Here is a 12,769-nt window from a genome sequence, read left to right as displayed (position 1 = left end):
CCCTACATATAGGTCCAAACGTAATTTGGGTGCTAGCAGCGAGGTTTAAAGGGCGCTGGTTAATTGTAGGGAAACTGACAGGTTGGGGACCCAGCCGGTCGCACTGACGTCTTTGGACGGACGCAGAACGCGCGGGAAATGCCCGCGACCTCGGAGAACGCTCCGGTGGGCGTGGCCTATCGCAGACGACCAATGAGCCAAGAGGGCGTTCCCAGTAGCCCCGCCCTCGCCACTGATGGGGGCGGGATCGCGCAAGCGCGCACGGCACGCGACCCGGAAGTACTTTTAAAAGGGGCGGGACGACCAAGTGACACTCGCTCCGGGGAGACCCAGACACTGCCGCTCTCTCTGTCAGTGGGCGTCCGTGGTGCCTGGCTTCTGCCGGCGGAGCCGTGCCCATGGCTTCCGTGCTGTCCTATGAAAGCCTGGTCCATGCCGTGGCCGGAGCCGTGGTGAGGAAGGGGGTCTGCACGGCGGGGCGGGGGGCGGCGTGGCGGGAAAGGGGCCGAAGGTTGTGGCCGCCGTCCGGGCCGTCGGGTTCCGGGGCGGTAGATCGGCCCTCGCGCACCCCCCTCGCGGGGCCCCGCACCCGGCCTGCAAACCCCGCACCCCACGCTCCGTCGCACCCGGCACACTTGGCCTCGCCAGGGCCCCCAGGAGACCCGGGCGCGTTGCTTCAGCGCGTGTTGTTGCTTAAGTGACTCGGGGTGTGGGGAGTCATCCCCTGTGACCGGGCCAGGAGAGAGAGTTGGGGGTGTCCTTGGCCTAAACCCACCTTCCTTGTTCCCACTCTATCCCCCTGCGGCTCCCCCTTTTCTGGGCCCTTCTGTATTGCCTCATCACCACGACCCCCCACCCCACCCTACATGCCCCATCTCCAGTGCTGATCAGGGTTTAGCCCCCTCTTGCACTAGGAACCCCTGAGCCCGTTGAGCAATAGCCCTGCCCACCCCCCACTCAGTGGATTAGCCTTCTGTGCACACCCATGGGAATTGGACCCCACTAACGTTTTTGTGTTACAAGTGGCTTTAAACTTCACTTGCTGATTTAAAAAAATTCCTTTCTGGGGCCGGAGAGATAGCATGGAGGTAAGGCGTTTGCCTTTCATGCAGGAGGTCATCGGTTCGAATCCCGGCGCCCCATATGGTCCCCTGTGCCTGCCAGGAGCAATTTCTGAGCCTGGAGCCAGGAATAACCCCTGAGCACTGCCAGGTGTGACCCAAAAACCAAAAAAAAAAAAAAAAAAAAAAAAAATTCCTTTCTCCGGCTACTCCGCAGTCTCCCCAGAACTAGGGGAGTGGGGCCCTAGATTTCATGGAAGGGCCTGATGAAGGAACTTTGGAACAGTCCATTTATTTGTAGAGACGCAGAAAGGGAGACGAGTGTAGCTTATTGCTAGAAAGAGCAGGAGGGTCCAAATTCTTGGAGAGGAGGGAATAAGACTTAAGACGGAGTTCAGGGGACCACAATGCCCAAGACACCCAGTGGGAAGATAGCCCCCAAGGTTTTTAACTTGCAGCCGGCTTGCTGACTTACACTTTCAACATCACCATGAGAAAACAAAAACATCACCCAGGCTACTCTTCTGTTGACTGAAGGGAGCTAGGCTGGAGGCCGGCAAACTGTTGGCACGTTTACATCGTCCTGATGAAAAGGTGGTAGTGCCCGGACCCTTTGGGTAGTGGAGGTGGTGAGAAGTCTTCATTAACTTGTACCATCCAAGGTAGTCTGGATCCGGCGTTAACAGAAGAATCTCTTCTCCAGTTGTTCGTGACTTGGCCCACTGGAAAAATTATTTACTACATCATTCACATTTACTTAGACAGACAGTGAAAGCAATGGAAGAGTTTGCTTGGGGACAGAGATAGATTTTGTTTCTGTTGGTGATTCATTTAGTTTTATTTACCTGTGAGTAGGTAAGATTAGATTAACTCATCAAGGAATATGAATGTGATTTGAAAAGTTTCAGTGAATGCTGAAAGAGCACACCAACATCAAGAGGTTGGGACAGCGGCCAGAGCGATAGCACAGCGGTAGAGCATTTGCCTTGCACATGATGGACCCGGGATAGATCTGGGTTCAATTCTCAGCATCCCATATGGTCCTGCAAGCCTGCCAGGAGTGATTTCTGAGCACAGCCAGGTGTAACCCCTGAGCACCACCGAGTGTGGCCCCAAAACAAAAGAGGTTTAGACAGGGAGATGGCATCAATAAAGAAACCAAGAAAGGTCCAGAGAGATAGCACAGGAGAGATAGCTCTGCGGTAGGGCATTTGCCTTGCACGAGGGCAACATAGGATGGACCTCAGTTCGATTCCTAACATCCTATATGGTCCCCCGAGCCTGCCAAGAACGATTTCTGAGAGCAGAGCCAGGAGTAACCCATGACCCATAACAAACAAACAAACAAACAAAAAAGAAATAAAAAAGGGCTAGTGAAATGGGAATCTAGAGGAATGTGTCTCTCTCAAAGAAAGTGAAGGCTGATAATTAACCTTTTAAAAATTTTATTAACGGGCCCGGAGAGATAGCACAGCGGCATTTGCCTTGCAAGCAGCCGATCCAGGACCAAAGGTGGTTGGTTCGAATCCCAGTGTCCCATATGGTCTCCCGTGCCTGCCAGGAGCTATTTCTGAGCAGACAGCCAGGAGTAACCCCTGAGCACCGCTGGGTGTGTCCCAAAAACCAAAAAAAAAAAAAAAAAAATTATTAACATATCGAATAACGTGGTAAATCCAGTGGCTAATAACAAAGATACATTTTGGTGAATTGGTTGAGTGAATAGTTGCAGTGTAACTACAAGACTGGGAAGAAGGGAAAAGTTCTCCTTAAAACCATTGCCTTTAGGGCCCGGAGAGATAGCACAGCGGCTTTTGCCTTGCAAGCAGCTGATCCAGGACCTAAGGTGGTTGGTTCGAATCCCGGTGTCCCATATGGTCCCCCGTGCCTGCCAGGAGCTATTTCTGAGCAGACAGCCTGGAGTAACCCCTGAACACCGCCGGGTGTGGCCCAAAAAAGAAAAAAAAAAACATTGCCTTTCAATACTTTATTGCTTTTTTGTGATGCTGGAACTCACCTGGTACTCACATGCAAGGCAGATGCTCTAACATGAGCTACATCTGTGGCCTTCTGAACTCTTCCTCTTTACTGTGATACATGGAGCAAAATACTATGTTTTTCCATTGAGTTTTGTATTCTGATTGGGTAGCTAGACAATAATTGAGTAGACAATTGTTAAGTGCTATAAGAATAAAAATCTAGGGGCTGGAACAGTGGCTCTAGGGTAAGGCATCTGCCTTGCCTGCGTTAACCTAGGGCAAACTGTGGTTGGATCTCCTGGCGTCCCATATGGTCCTCCAAGCCAGGAGTGATTTCTGAGCACATAGCCAAGAATAACCCCCAAGCGTCATCGAGTGTGGCCCAAAAACAAAAACAAAACAAGACAGGCTTTTTCTTACAAGGTGGAATAGTTGATTTTTTGATTCTGAGTGGTCTCAGCTCCTCCACACTGCCTGGGTGATGTGGAAGTAGATACTGGCAGTTTTGAAAGGGCACAGCAGGCATTCAGTAAAATGCTATTTACTTCAACCCTGGGGTTAAATTTAGCCTTAAGACCCTTATTTACTTATTTCTTCCCTTTTTTCTTTTCCCTTTTTCTTCTTCCCTTCCCATCTCTTGTGCCGTCACGGATGTGCTCTAGAGCTACTTGCAGCTTCATGTTTGGAGCTTGCTTCGCAGGTGCTGTGGATTGCACCCAGGGCTCTGCATTCAAAACTTGCTCTCCAGGGGACTGGAGAGATAGCATGGAGGTAGGGCATTTGCCTTTTATGCAGAACAACGGTAGTTCAAATTCCAAATTCCAGCATCCCCGGAGCCTACCAGGAGCAATTTCTGACCCTTGAGCCAGGAGTAACCCCTGAGCGCTGCCAGGTGTGACCAGAAAGCCAAAAAACAAACAAACAAACAAACAAACAAAAAAACTTGCTCTCCAGCCCACTGAGCTATTGTCCGAGCCACAGTGTTTTCTAAAATTGACACTAGTAGAGCTGACATATCTATTTAAACTATGGAATTTTTTTTTCTTCTCTCCTTGTTACTCTTTTATTCCTCTTAAAGTTCTGCTTGAAATTGTCTTTTTGTTTTTGTTTCGTTTTAGTTTTGGTTTTTGGACCACATCTGGCAATACTCAGAGGTTACTCCTGGTTCCTCATTCAGGAATTATTCCTTGTCAGGAGACCATATGTGATGCTGGGGATCAAACTCGGTTTATGCAAAGCAAACACTCTCCTTCTTCCCTGTAATGTTGCTCTTGCTTGAAGTTCTTCGCTCTGAATTTGCCTTCTTCATTATATTCCAAAATATATTAGACAATTTGATATGCTCTTTTCTTTTTCCTTTTTTTCATCAGGGAGTCACATTTGGCTGTCCTCAGGAAGACTTAACTTCTGTGATCATTCCTGGTGCTGCTCAGGGGACCATAAGTGGTGCTGGGAATTAAACTAGTGTCTGTACTCTCTAGTACCAACTAGTCACTGTACTCTCTCTGGCCCCATCTGATGATGCTCCTGTAAGAAAAATTGCTTTTCTCTTTCAGGACTATAGTGAGAAGTACTTACTTGAGAAGCTGCATTGTGTTTTTTTATTTGTTTGTTTGTTTTTTGGTTCATCCCGGCGGTGCTCAGGGGTTACTCCTTGCTCTATGCTAAGAAGTTACTCCTGGCAGGCTTGGGGGACCATATGGGATGCCGGGATTTGAACCGCTGTCTGTCCTGGATTGCTGCCTGCAAGGCAAACACCCTTTTTGTTTTTAATATTGTGCTGAAGAGTGGTTCTCAAAATCTTTACAAAATTCTGTAATAAGGTTAATTCATAGAACCAAAGAGATAATATAGAAGTTAAGGTGTATACAGAGAGGACCAGTTACACTAGCAATTCGGGGGGCAAGAGGGGGAGATATGGGATGCATGCTGGGAACGGGTCGAGGGAGGACAACATTGGTGGTGGGAATGGCCCTGATTCATTGTCACTGTATACCTTAAATATTATTGTGAAGATTCATAATTAACCTTGGTCACAATAAAAATTATTTTTAAAATAAAAAGTTAAGGTGTATATAAGGTGTATTGGTATGTATACCAATCCAAGTTTGATTCTCAGATCATGTGATCCCGCAAACACCTCCCAGTTTAGTGTTGTTAACCAGGAATCACTGGAAAGAGTCCCAAGCCCCCATATACTACTTCAGAAACCTAAGAAAAAAAGAAGAAAAAAAATGTTAATTTTATAACACAGATCCTGCTTTTTCTGATTGCACCAAAGGGGGGGGGGAAGTCACCACAGAATATTGAACTTAGTGTTAATGTTATGATGTTGTGGTGAAGACTTCAGTGTTTATTTTATTTATTTATTTATTTATTTATTTATTTATTTATTTTGGTTTTTGGGCCATACCCGGCGGTGCTCAGGGTTACTTCTGGCTGTCTGCTCAGAAATAGCTCCTGGCAGGCATGGAGGACCATATGGGACACTGGATTCGAACTAACCACCTTTGGTCCTGGATCGGCTGCTTGCAAGGCAGACACCGTTGTGCTATCTCCCCGGGCCTGACTTCAATGTTTAAATGAATCTCCTGATCACTATATCCAACCGAAGTTTAGATATATTCAAGGAGAATCACGTTAAAGTGGTGTATTAGAACACTTGACTATCTGAGTGCCCAAACTTTGCCAGGCAGCTTGGGTTGGAATCCTGCCTGTGCCCCTTTTCTGCCATGTCGCCTTTATTTATATAAACTTCAAGACTATCTAGAGTAGTTTTTTTGTCCCCTCAGGATTGTTGCATTTTTGTTTAAGAGGTTGTCTTACAATCTTTTTTGAGTTGACATTTTCTATTTGCTTATTCGCTTCCAGTTTCTACACTCTCATTTCAAGCGGCTATTATAGGCAGAGTGCACAGAGTCACCTGGCAGAGCTCAGAGAGGACTATGATGGAAGGGGGGATTCTGAATCTGGACGTTCTGAATGTAGAATAATGTATTCCAATTTATTTAGCTTCCTCTCTATACCTATACCCAACACACATTTTAGAAATAAATAAAATTTGGGGCCAGAGCAATAGCACAGTGGTAGGGCGTTTGCCTTGCATATGGCTAACCTAGGACTGGCCTCAGTTCGATCCCTGGCGTTCCATATGGTCCCCTGGGCCAGGAGCGATTTTTGAGTGCATAGCCAGGAATAACCCTGAGCGTCACCGGTGTGGCCCAAAAACCAAAAAAAAAATTGGGGGCCAGAGTGGTGGCGCAGCTGTAGGGTTTTTGTCTTGCATGCAGCTGACCTAGGACGGATTGTGGTTTTGTCCCCCGGTGTCCCATATGGTCCCCTAAGCCAGGAGCGATTTCTGAGTGCAGAGCCAGGAGTGGCCCCTAAGCATCTCTGGGTGTGGCTCAAAAACCAATAAATAAGTAAATACAATTTTAAATAAATGGGAACTGGAGAGATAAATAAAGATGGGGTGCTTGTATTGCATGTCCACTACCTAGGTTAAATCACTGGCACCCTATATAGTCCCCAGAGCCCTGCCAGGAGTGATCCTTTTTTGTTTGTTTTTTGGGCACACCCGGGCATCACTCAGGTTACTCTTGGCTCTGCACTCAGAAATCATTTCAAACTGGGGGCCATATGGGATCAAACAAACCCTGCTCGGTAAATGTCTTAACCACTTTACTATCTATCTGGCTTCTGCCAGGAGTGATCCCTGAGCACAGAATCAGTAGTTAGCCCTGAGCATAGCTAGCTATGGCCCCAAAACAAACACAAAAAGTACATTAAAGAAGTCATGAATTTGGAGTGTTTTGTGGCATGCCTTGGGGTTCCTGCAGATAAAATCAAGGATTTCAAAACCAGTAATAACCCTGAGTTTGACTTTAGTTGCTCAGATTCTCATGGGATTAAATTTGGTGGGAAATTTCCTCTCATGTGTTTTCTGTTCTTTCCCTCCAGTAGTGCCAGATGATTTCACCTTTTACTCTGAACAAAACAGGCCACTCAAGGTGAACTTGCTCACTTTTCAATTTTATCTTTTAATTTCAGAATCAATTGCAGTTACTCCTTTATTGCCCACATTTTTTTGGTCTCAGGAGAAACTGATCTGCATCCACTGTCGACTACCTCCTCCCCTACTCGCCTCACTCTGAATTCTCTTTTAGAGTCTTGTTTGATTTATTATTAATTTAAACCACTTTACTAGAGCTTCACCGTTTCTCCCGAGCTCACTTTGCTTTAGTCCTCAAACATGCTTAAACATATCCTGTCATAAAACCGTATAGGATTAATGGACAGGCGGGAGACTGTCATCTTAGTTGCTGCTTGTTCTCCGTTTATGCCAAGTTTATATACAGAACATTCTGTACACAATTCCTCTTCGTCCTTTTCTTTCTTTGATCAATGGAACTGGCTTCTGACTGGCTTAGTTTGCCATCCTTCTACCATTATTAGCCTATTAGACTCCTAAAAGAGTTCTTTCTCATTAAAAAGTAATTTTTAAGTAATTATTATTATTATTATTATTATTATTATTTTTTTTTTTTTTTGGTTTTTGGGCCACACCCGGCGGTGCTCAGGGGTCACTCCTGGCTGTCTGCTCAGAAATAGCTCCTGGCAGGCATGGGGGACCATATGGGACACCGGGATTCGAACCAACCACCTTTGGTCCTGGGTCGGCTGCTTGCAAGGCAAACCCGCTGTGCTATCTCTCCGGGCCCAAGTAATTATTTTTTTTAAAGCTATTATTCTTTAGGAAGGAACTTTACAATTACTAAACTTGGGACTCTGATTAATATTGACTTCAGGGCCCGGAGAGATAGCACAGCGGCATTTGCCTTGCAAGCAGCCAATCCAGGACCAAAGGTGGTTGGTTCAAATCCCGGTGTCCCATATGGTCCCTCGTGCCTGCCAGGAGTAACCCCTGAGCACTGCCGGGTGTGGCCCAAAAACCAAAAAAAAAAAAAAAAAATTGACTTCAGCTTTAAAAGGTGTCATATAGGAATTGATGTTTGGTAAGTGCCAACTGTTGCCTGTTAGGTGTTTTCTATAAATTCTCACTTTTGGGGGCCGGAGAGATAGCACAGTGGTAAGGCGTTTGCCTTAGATGCAGAAGGATGGTGGTTCAAATCCCAGCATCCCATATGGTCCCCCCGAGCCTGCCAGGAGCGATTTCTGAGCATAGAGCCAGGAGTAACCCCTGAGTGCTGCTGGTGTGTCCCAAAAACTAAAAAATCCCAAAACATTCTCACTTTGATAGTTAAAACTGAGATATGAAAATTTGAAGCAACTTTTTATATATTATGGGCTATAACTGGAACCTGAAACTCATTATTTTGCTTTATTCTAAAGTTCAGAATCTTTTTTGGGGGGAGATGGAGCGGGATGAGGAGGCAGTAGCCTACACCACTGGGGTTACTCCTATCTCTAAACTCAGAAATCACTCCTGGCGAGGCATGGCTGATCTTATGGGATGCCAGGAAACGAATCTGGATTGGCCCTGTGCAAGGCAAATACCATACCCTCTGTACTATCACTCCGGTCCTAATACTTTTTTTCATTAGATACTCAAGTTTGTTATCTTTGAAGCCAGTATTTGTCAACCTTTTTTTTGACCATGTCCACCTTCCAATCTTATTTGTTCATGTGGCCCCTTAAATTGTCCTGGTGGCTTAAGGAACCATATGACTCCCAGTTAAGAAATGCTCCTTGGGGAGCTTGAGTGATAGCATTGCAAAGAGGGCCTTTGCCTTGCATGCGATTGACCTGGTTTTGATCCCCAGCATCCTATAGGGTTTCCCTAGCCTGCCAGAAGTGATTTCTAAGTGCAGAGCCAGGAGTAACCACTGAGTGCCTCCAGGTGTGATCCAAAAATCAAAAAAGAAAATAAGTGCTTCTCAGGGCTGCAACTATAATACACTGGTACAGCATTTGTCTTGCACATGACCAACCTAGATTTGATCCCTGCATATACTACCAGCAGTAATTCCTGAGCGGAGAAGCAGGAGTATCTGATTATTGCTGGTTGTGTGCCTCCCAAACCAAACCAAAACACTTCTTTAGATCTTTTACTTAACCTGTATCTCTATAATAGGATAGAGAATTACTTTGATTTTTATGTCAATGGATAGACTTGTTTTAACTCAGTTTAGATGAATAACTTTCAGTTTGGTGGTGAGCGTAGCGGTAGGGCATTTGCCTTGCATGCTGCCGACCCAGGACGGACCCGAGTTCAATCCGATGCATCCCTTATGGTCCCCTGAGCCTGCTAGGGACGATTTCTGAGGGCAGAGCCAGGAGTCACCCCTACGTGCAGCCGGGTGTGGCCCCAAAATAAACAACAACAACAAAAATCAATTTGGTGGTGATACTGGAAGATTAACATTTATTTTGAGGAATATATCGTTTAGGACTTGGAGCATCAGGTGATGCCATGGGTCAAGCTTTCCATATGCAAAGTATGCATTCCAGACTAAACAATTTTTTGTTTTGTTTTGACTGTACTCAAGGGTTACTCCTGGCTCTGTGCTCAAAAATTATTCCTGGCAAGCTCGGGGACCATATGGGATGCTGGAGATCAAACCTGGGTCAGCTGTGTGCAAGGCAAACACCCTCCCTGCTTTGCTATTTTCCTGTCCCATATTAAACTTTTTTTTTTGTGTGTGTGGTTTTTTGGGTCACACCCGGCAGTGCTCAGGGGTTATTCCTGGCTCCATGCTCAGAAATTGCTCCTGGCAGGCACGGGGGACCATATGGGATGCTGGGATTTGAACTGATGACCTTCTGCATGAAAGGCAAACACCTTTCCTCCATGCTATCTCTCCGGCCCCATATTCAACTTTTTTTTTTTTTTTTTTTTTTGGTTTTTGGGCCACACCCGGTGACGCTCAGGGGTTACTCCTGGCTATGCGCTCAGAAGTCGTTCCTGGCTTGGGGGACCATATGGGATGCCGTGGGATCGGACCGCAGTCCGTCCTAGGCTAGCGCAGGCAAGGCAGGCACCTTACCTCTAGTGCCACCGCCCGGCCCCACATTTTTTTATATAAAAGCCACGCCAGGGGATTTGAGTGATAGTACAGTAGCGGGTGTTTGCTTTGCTACAGCCAGCTTGTATTCAGTCCCTGGCATTCCATTTGGTCCTTTGAGCCCACCAGCAGTGATTCCTGAGTGCAGAGCCTGGGGTAACCCCTAACCACCACTCAGTATGACCCAAGAACCAAAAAAAAGATGGGGGGACTGGAGATAAAAGCCATATAGAAAACTTTTTTAAATTTATTTACCTTTTTTTGGTTTTTCAGCCACACCCAGTGATGCTCAAGGGTTACTCCTGGCTATGCGCTCAGAAATCGCTCCTGGCATGGGGGACCCTATGGGATGCAGGGGGATCAAACTGCAGTCCGTCCGAGGCCAGCGCGTGCAAGGCAGATGCCTTACAGCTTGCGCCACTGCTCTGGCCCAGCTTTTTATTTTTTAATTTGTGTTGTATATATGTGGTTTCCAGGGGTTGAATTTAGGGCTTCCCACATGCATATCATTGAGCCATATAATTGGTCCTTTGATTCCATGCACTCCATCAGTTGATGAAGCATGTATTTCAGTGATGCAGATATGAGTCCACAGCTTCTGGACTCTTCGCTGGAAATAGACTTTGGAACTAGCATTTAGTTCTTTTAAAACAAAATATTTGGGCCCGGAGAGATAGCACAGCGGCGTTTGCCTTGCAAGCAGCCGATCCAGGACCAAAGGTGGTTGGTTCGAATCCCGGTGTCCCATATGGTCCCCCGTGCCTGCCAGGAGCTATTTCTGAGCAGACAGCCAGGAGTCATCCCTGAGCACTGCCGGGTGTGACCCCAAAAAAAAAATTTTTTTTCATCCTGTAAGTTGAATAAACATTTTGGAAATGATTGAATTTGGTGACTTGGTGGCCAGCCCAAACATCATTGTACTTAAAAGGTATGACACTTTTAGTTTTATAGTTATTTTTGTCCCTGCCTATTATTTCCATGAGATTTTCTATGGGGTGGTGGTGGTGGTGGCAACTCTTGACTTGATTAACCCTATAGTTTTTGTTTTGCTTTTTGAGCCACATCTGGTGACGCTCAGGGTTTACTCCTGGCTATGTGCTCAGAAATCGCTCCTGGCTCAGGGGACCATATGGAACACCAGGGAATCATTCTGTGGTTCGTTCTAGGCTAGCGTGGGCAAGGCAGATGCCTTACCATTTACGCCACTACTCTGGCCCCTCTATAGTTTCCTTTTAAGAGTGTTAATTATTTCAACTCAACATGTCTGCTTGTGTCTGTATACTTCGGTGGTTTGTGAGTGGAGTAGCCTAGGTGTAGAGTGTGTGCCTCGTACATATGAGGTCTTGGGTTCATTTCACAGTAATCTCCTGCTACCAATACTCCAATCGCAGGTAAATTTCAGGTATTTAAAGGGAAAGCATTGTTAAAAGCAATAAACAGATAATGTTTTAGATATATAGTCTAAAATGTAGATGGTGATATATTATTAAGGCATTGTTCTTTTTTTTTTGTTTTTTGTTTTTGGGTCACACCTTGTGACCCCCGATGGGGAACCCCCGACCCGCAGGGGTGTGGGAATGAAGGTCGCTAGTAATTTGTGGGTTCCCTCGAGCAGAGCCGATGATCTGTGAAGTAAACTTGAGAGGTTAGTAAGGAGAGAGCTTAAGACAACTCACGCTGTTCAAAAGGATTTATTGCTCGGAGAGACTGGCATTTAAAGGCAAAATACGTCATGGGGGGTGTTACAAGTACGTCACTCAATTTTCCACCAATGACAGCTTGCAAGCGCTTATCAGCATAAGCTGGGGGCAGGAAATAGGGAGGGGTAAAGAGGTAGGCTTGAGCACATGTAAAATGCTAATCATTATCTTGTTTGTACTGAAAGCACGAGTCATGTAAAACGTTACCAAACAGGATCTTATAAATTTTACTCAGCAAGCATAAATAAAACATCAGCTGTAAACACATTAATCTTTTGCTAACACAAAGGCAAGTTGTTCTATATGGGTAACTTCTCTCTGGCTGGGTAGATGGCTGCTTTGAATATATTTTAGAGTTTAGCTATTTCCTTTGTTTTCAGGCCATGGGTGCCTCTGGTTGTATGTAGAGTCTGAAGTTTCAGAGGTTCCGGTAATGCTCAGGGTTCAAGCAGCCCCCAACAACACCTGGTGCCACTCGGGGGTTACTCCTGGCTAAGTGCTCAGAAATCGCTCCTGGCAGGCTCCAGGGACCTAATGGGATGCTGGGATTTGAACCACCGTCCTTCTGCATGCCAGGCAAATGTCTTGCCTCTATGCTATCTCTCCGGCTCCAAGGCATTGTTCTTAACAGAGAAAATAAATGCTTAACACTTTGGCTAAATAAAAAAGGATTAATATAGTTTTGCTTGTTATCTGTGACTTTCTCCTAGAATGATATTGCCAACTGCTCATTAAATTTTTATTTTTTCCTAGTGAGTCATTAATTGTTAAGTTCGTGCTCTTAAGGTATCCATAGTCTAGTAAGGAAGGCATTCATTAAAAACTCATGACTGTGAGGCTAGAGTGATACACAATGGTTAGAGTATTTGCCTTCTACACAGCTGACTCGGGTTTAGTTCCCGACATTAATACAATCCTCAGAGCCTACCAGGAATAACCCCTGAGTGCCACCGAGTTTGGCCCCAAAACAAAACAAAAAAAAAACACCCCTTATAAACAGGGACCAG

The 12,769-nt window shown here is 45.7% G+C and overlaps 1 protein-coding gene across 1 annotated transcript in view; it reads left to right on the top strand.

Annotated features, from left to right (window-relative positions):
- The first annotated feature begins 354 nt into the window (after positions 1 to 354).
- SLC25A17 (solute carrier family 25 member 17) overlaps positions 355 to 12,769 on the top strand; it is a 44,780-nt gene continuing 32,365 nt past the window's right edge. The window contains exon 1 of the mRNA XM_049771680.1: positions 355 to 452. Coding sequence (XP_049627637.1) covers positions 399 to 452 — 54 coding nt within the window. The 5' untranslated portion in view covers positions 355 to 398. The remainder of the gene's footprint in view (positions 453 to 12,769) is intronic.

Source organism: Suncus etruscus, chromosome 4 (assembly GCF_024139225.1).
Source record: "Suncus etruscus isolate mSunEtr1 chromosome 4, mSunEtr1.pri.cur, whole genome shotgun sequence".
Taxonomy (NCBI): domain Eukaryota; kingdom Metazoa; phylum Chordata; class Mammalia; order Eulipotyphla; family Soricidae; genus Suncus; species Suncus etruscus.
The sequence above is the reverse complement of the archived record's forward strand: the minus strand, read 5'-3'. Positions and strand labels throughout refer to the sequence as shown.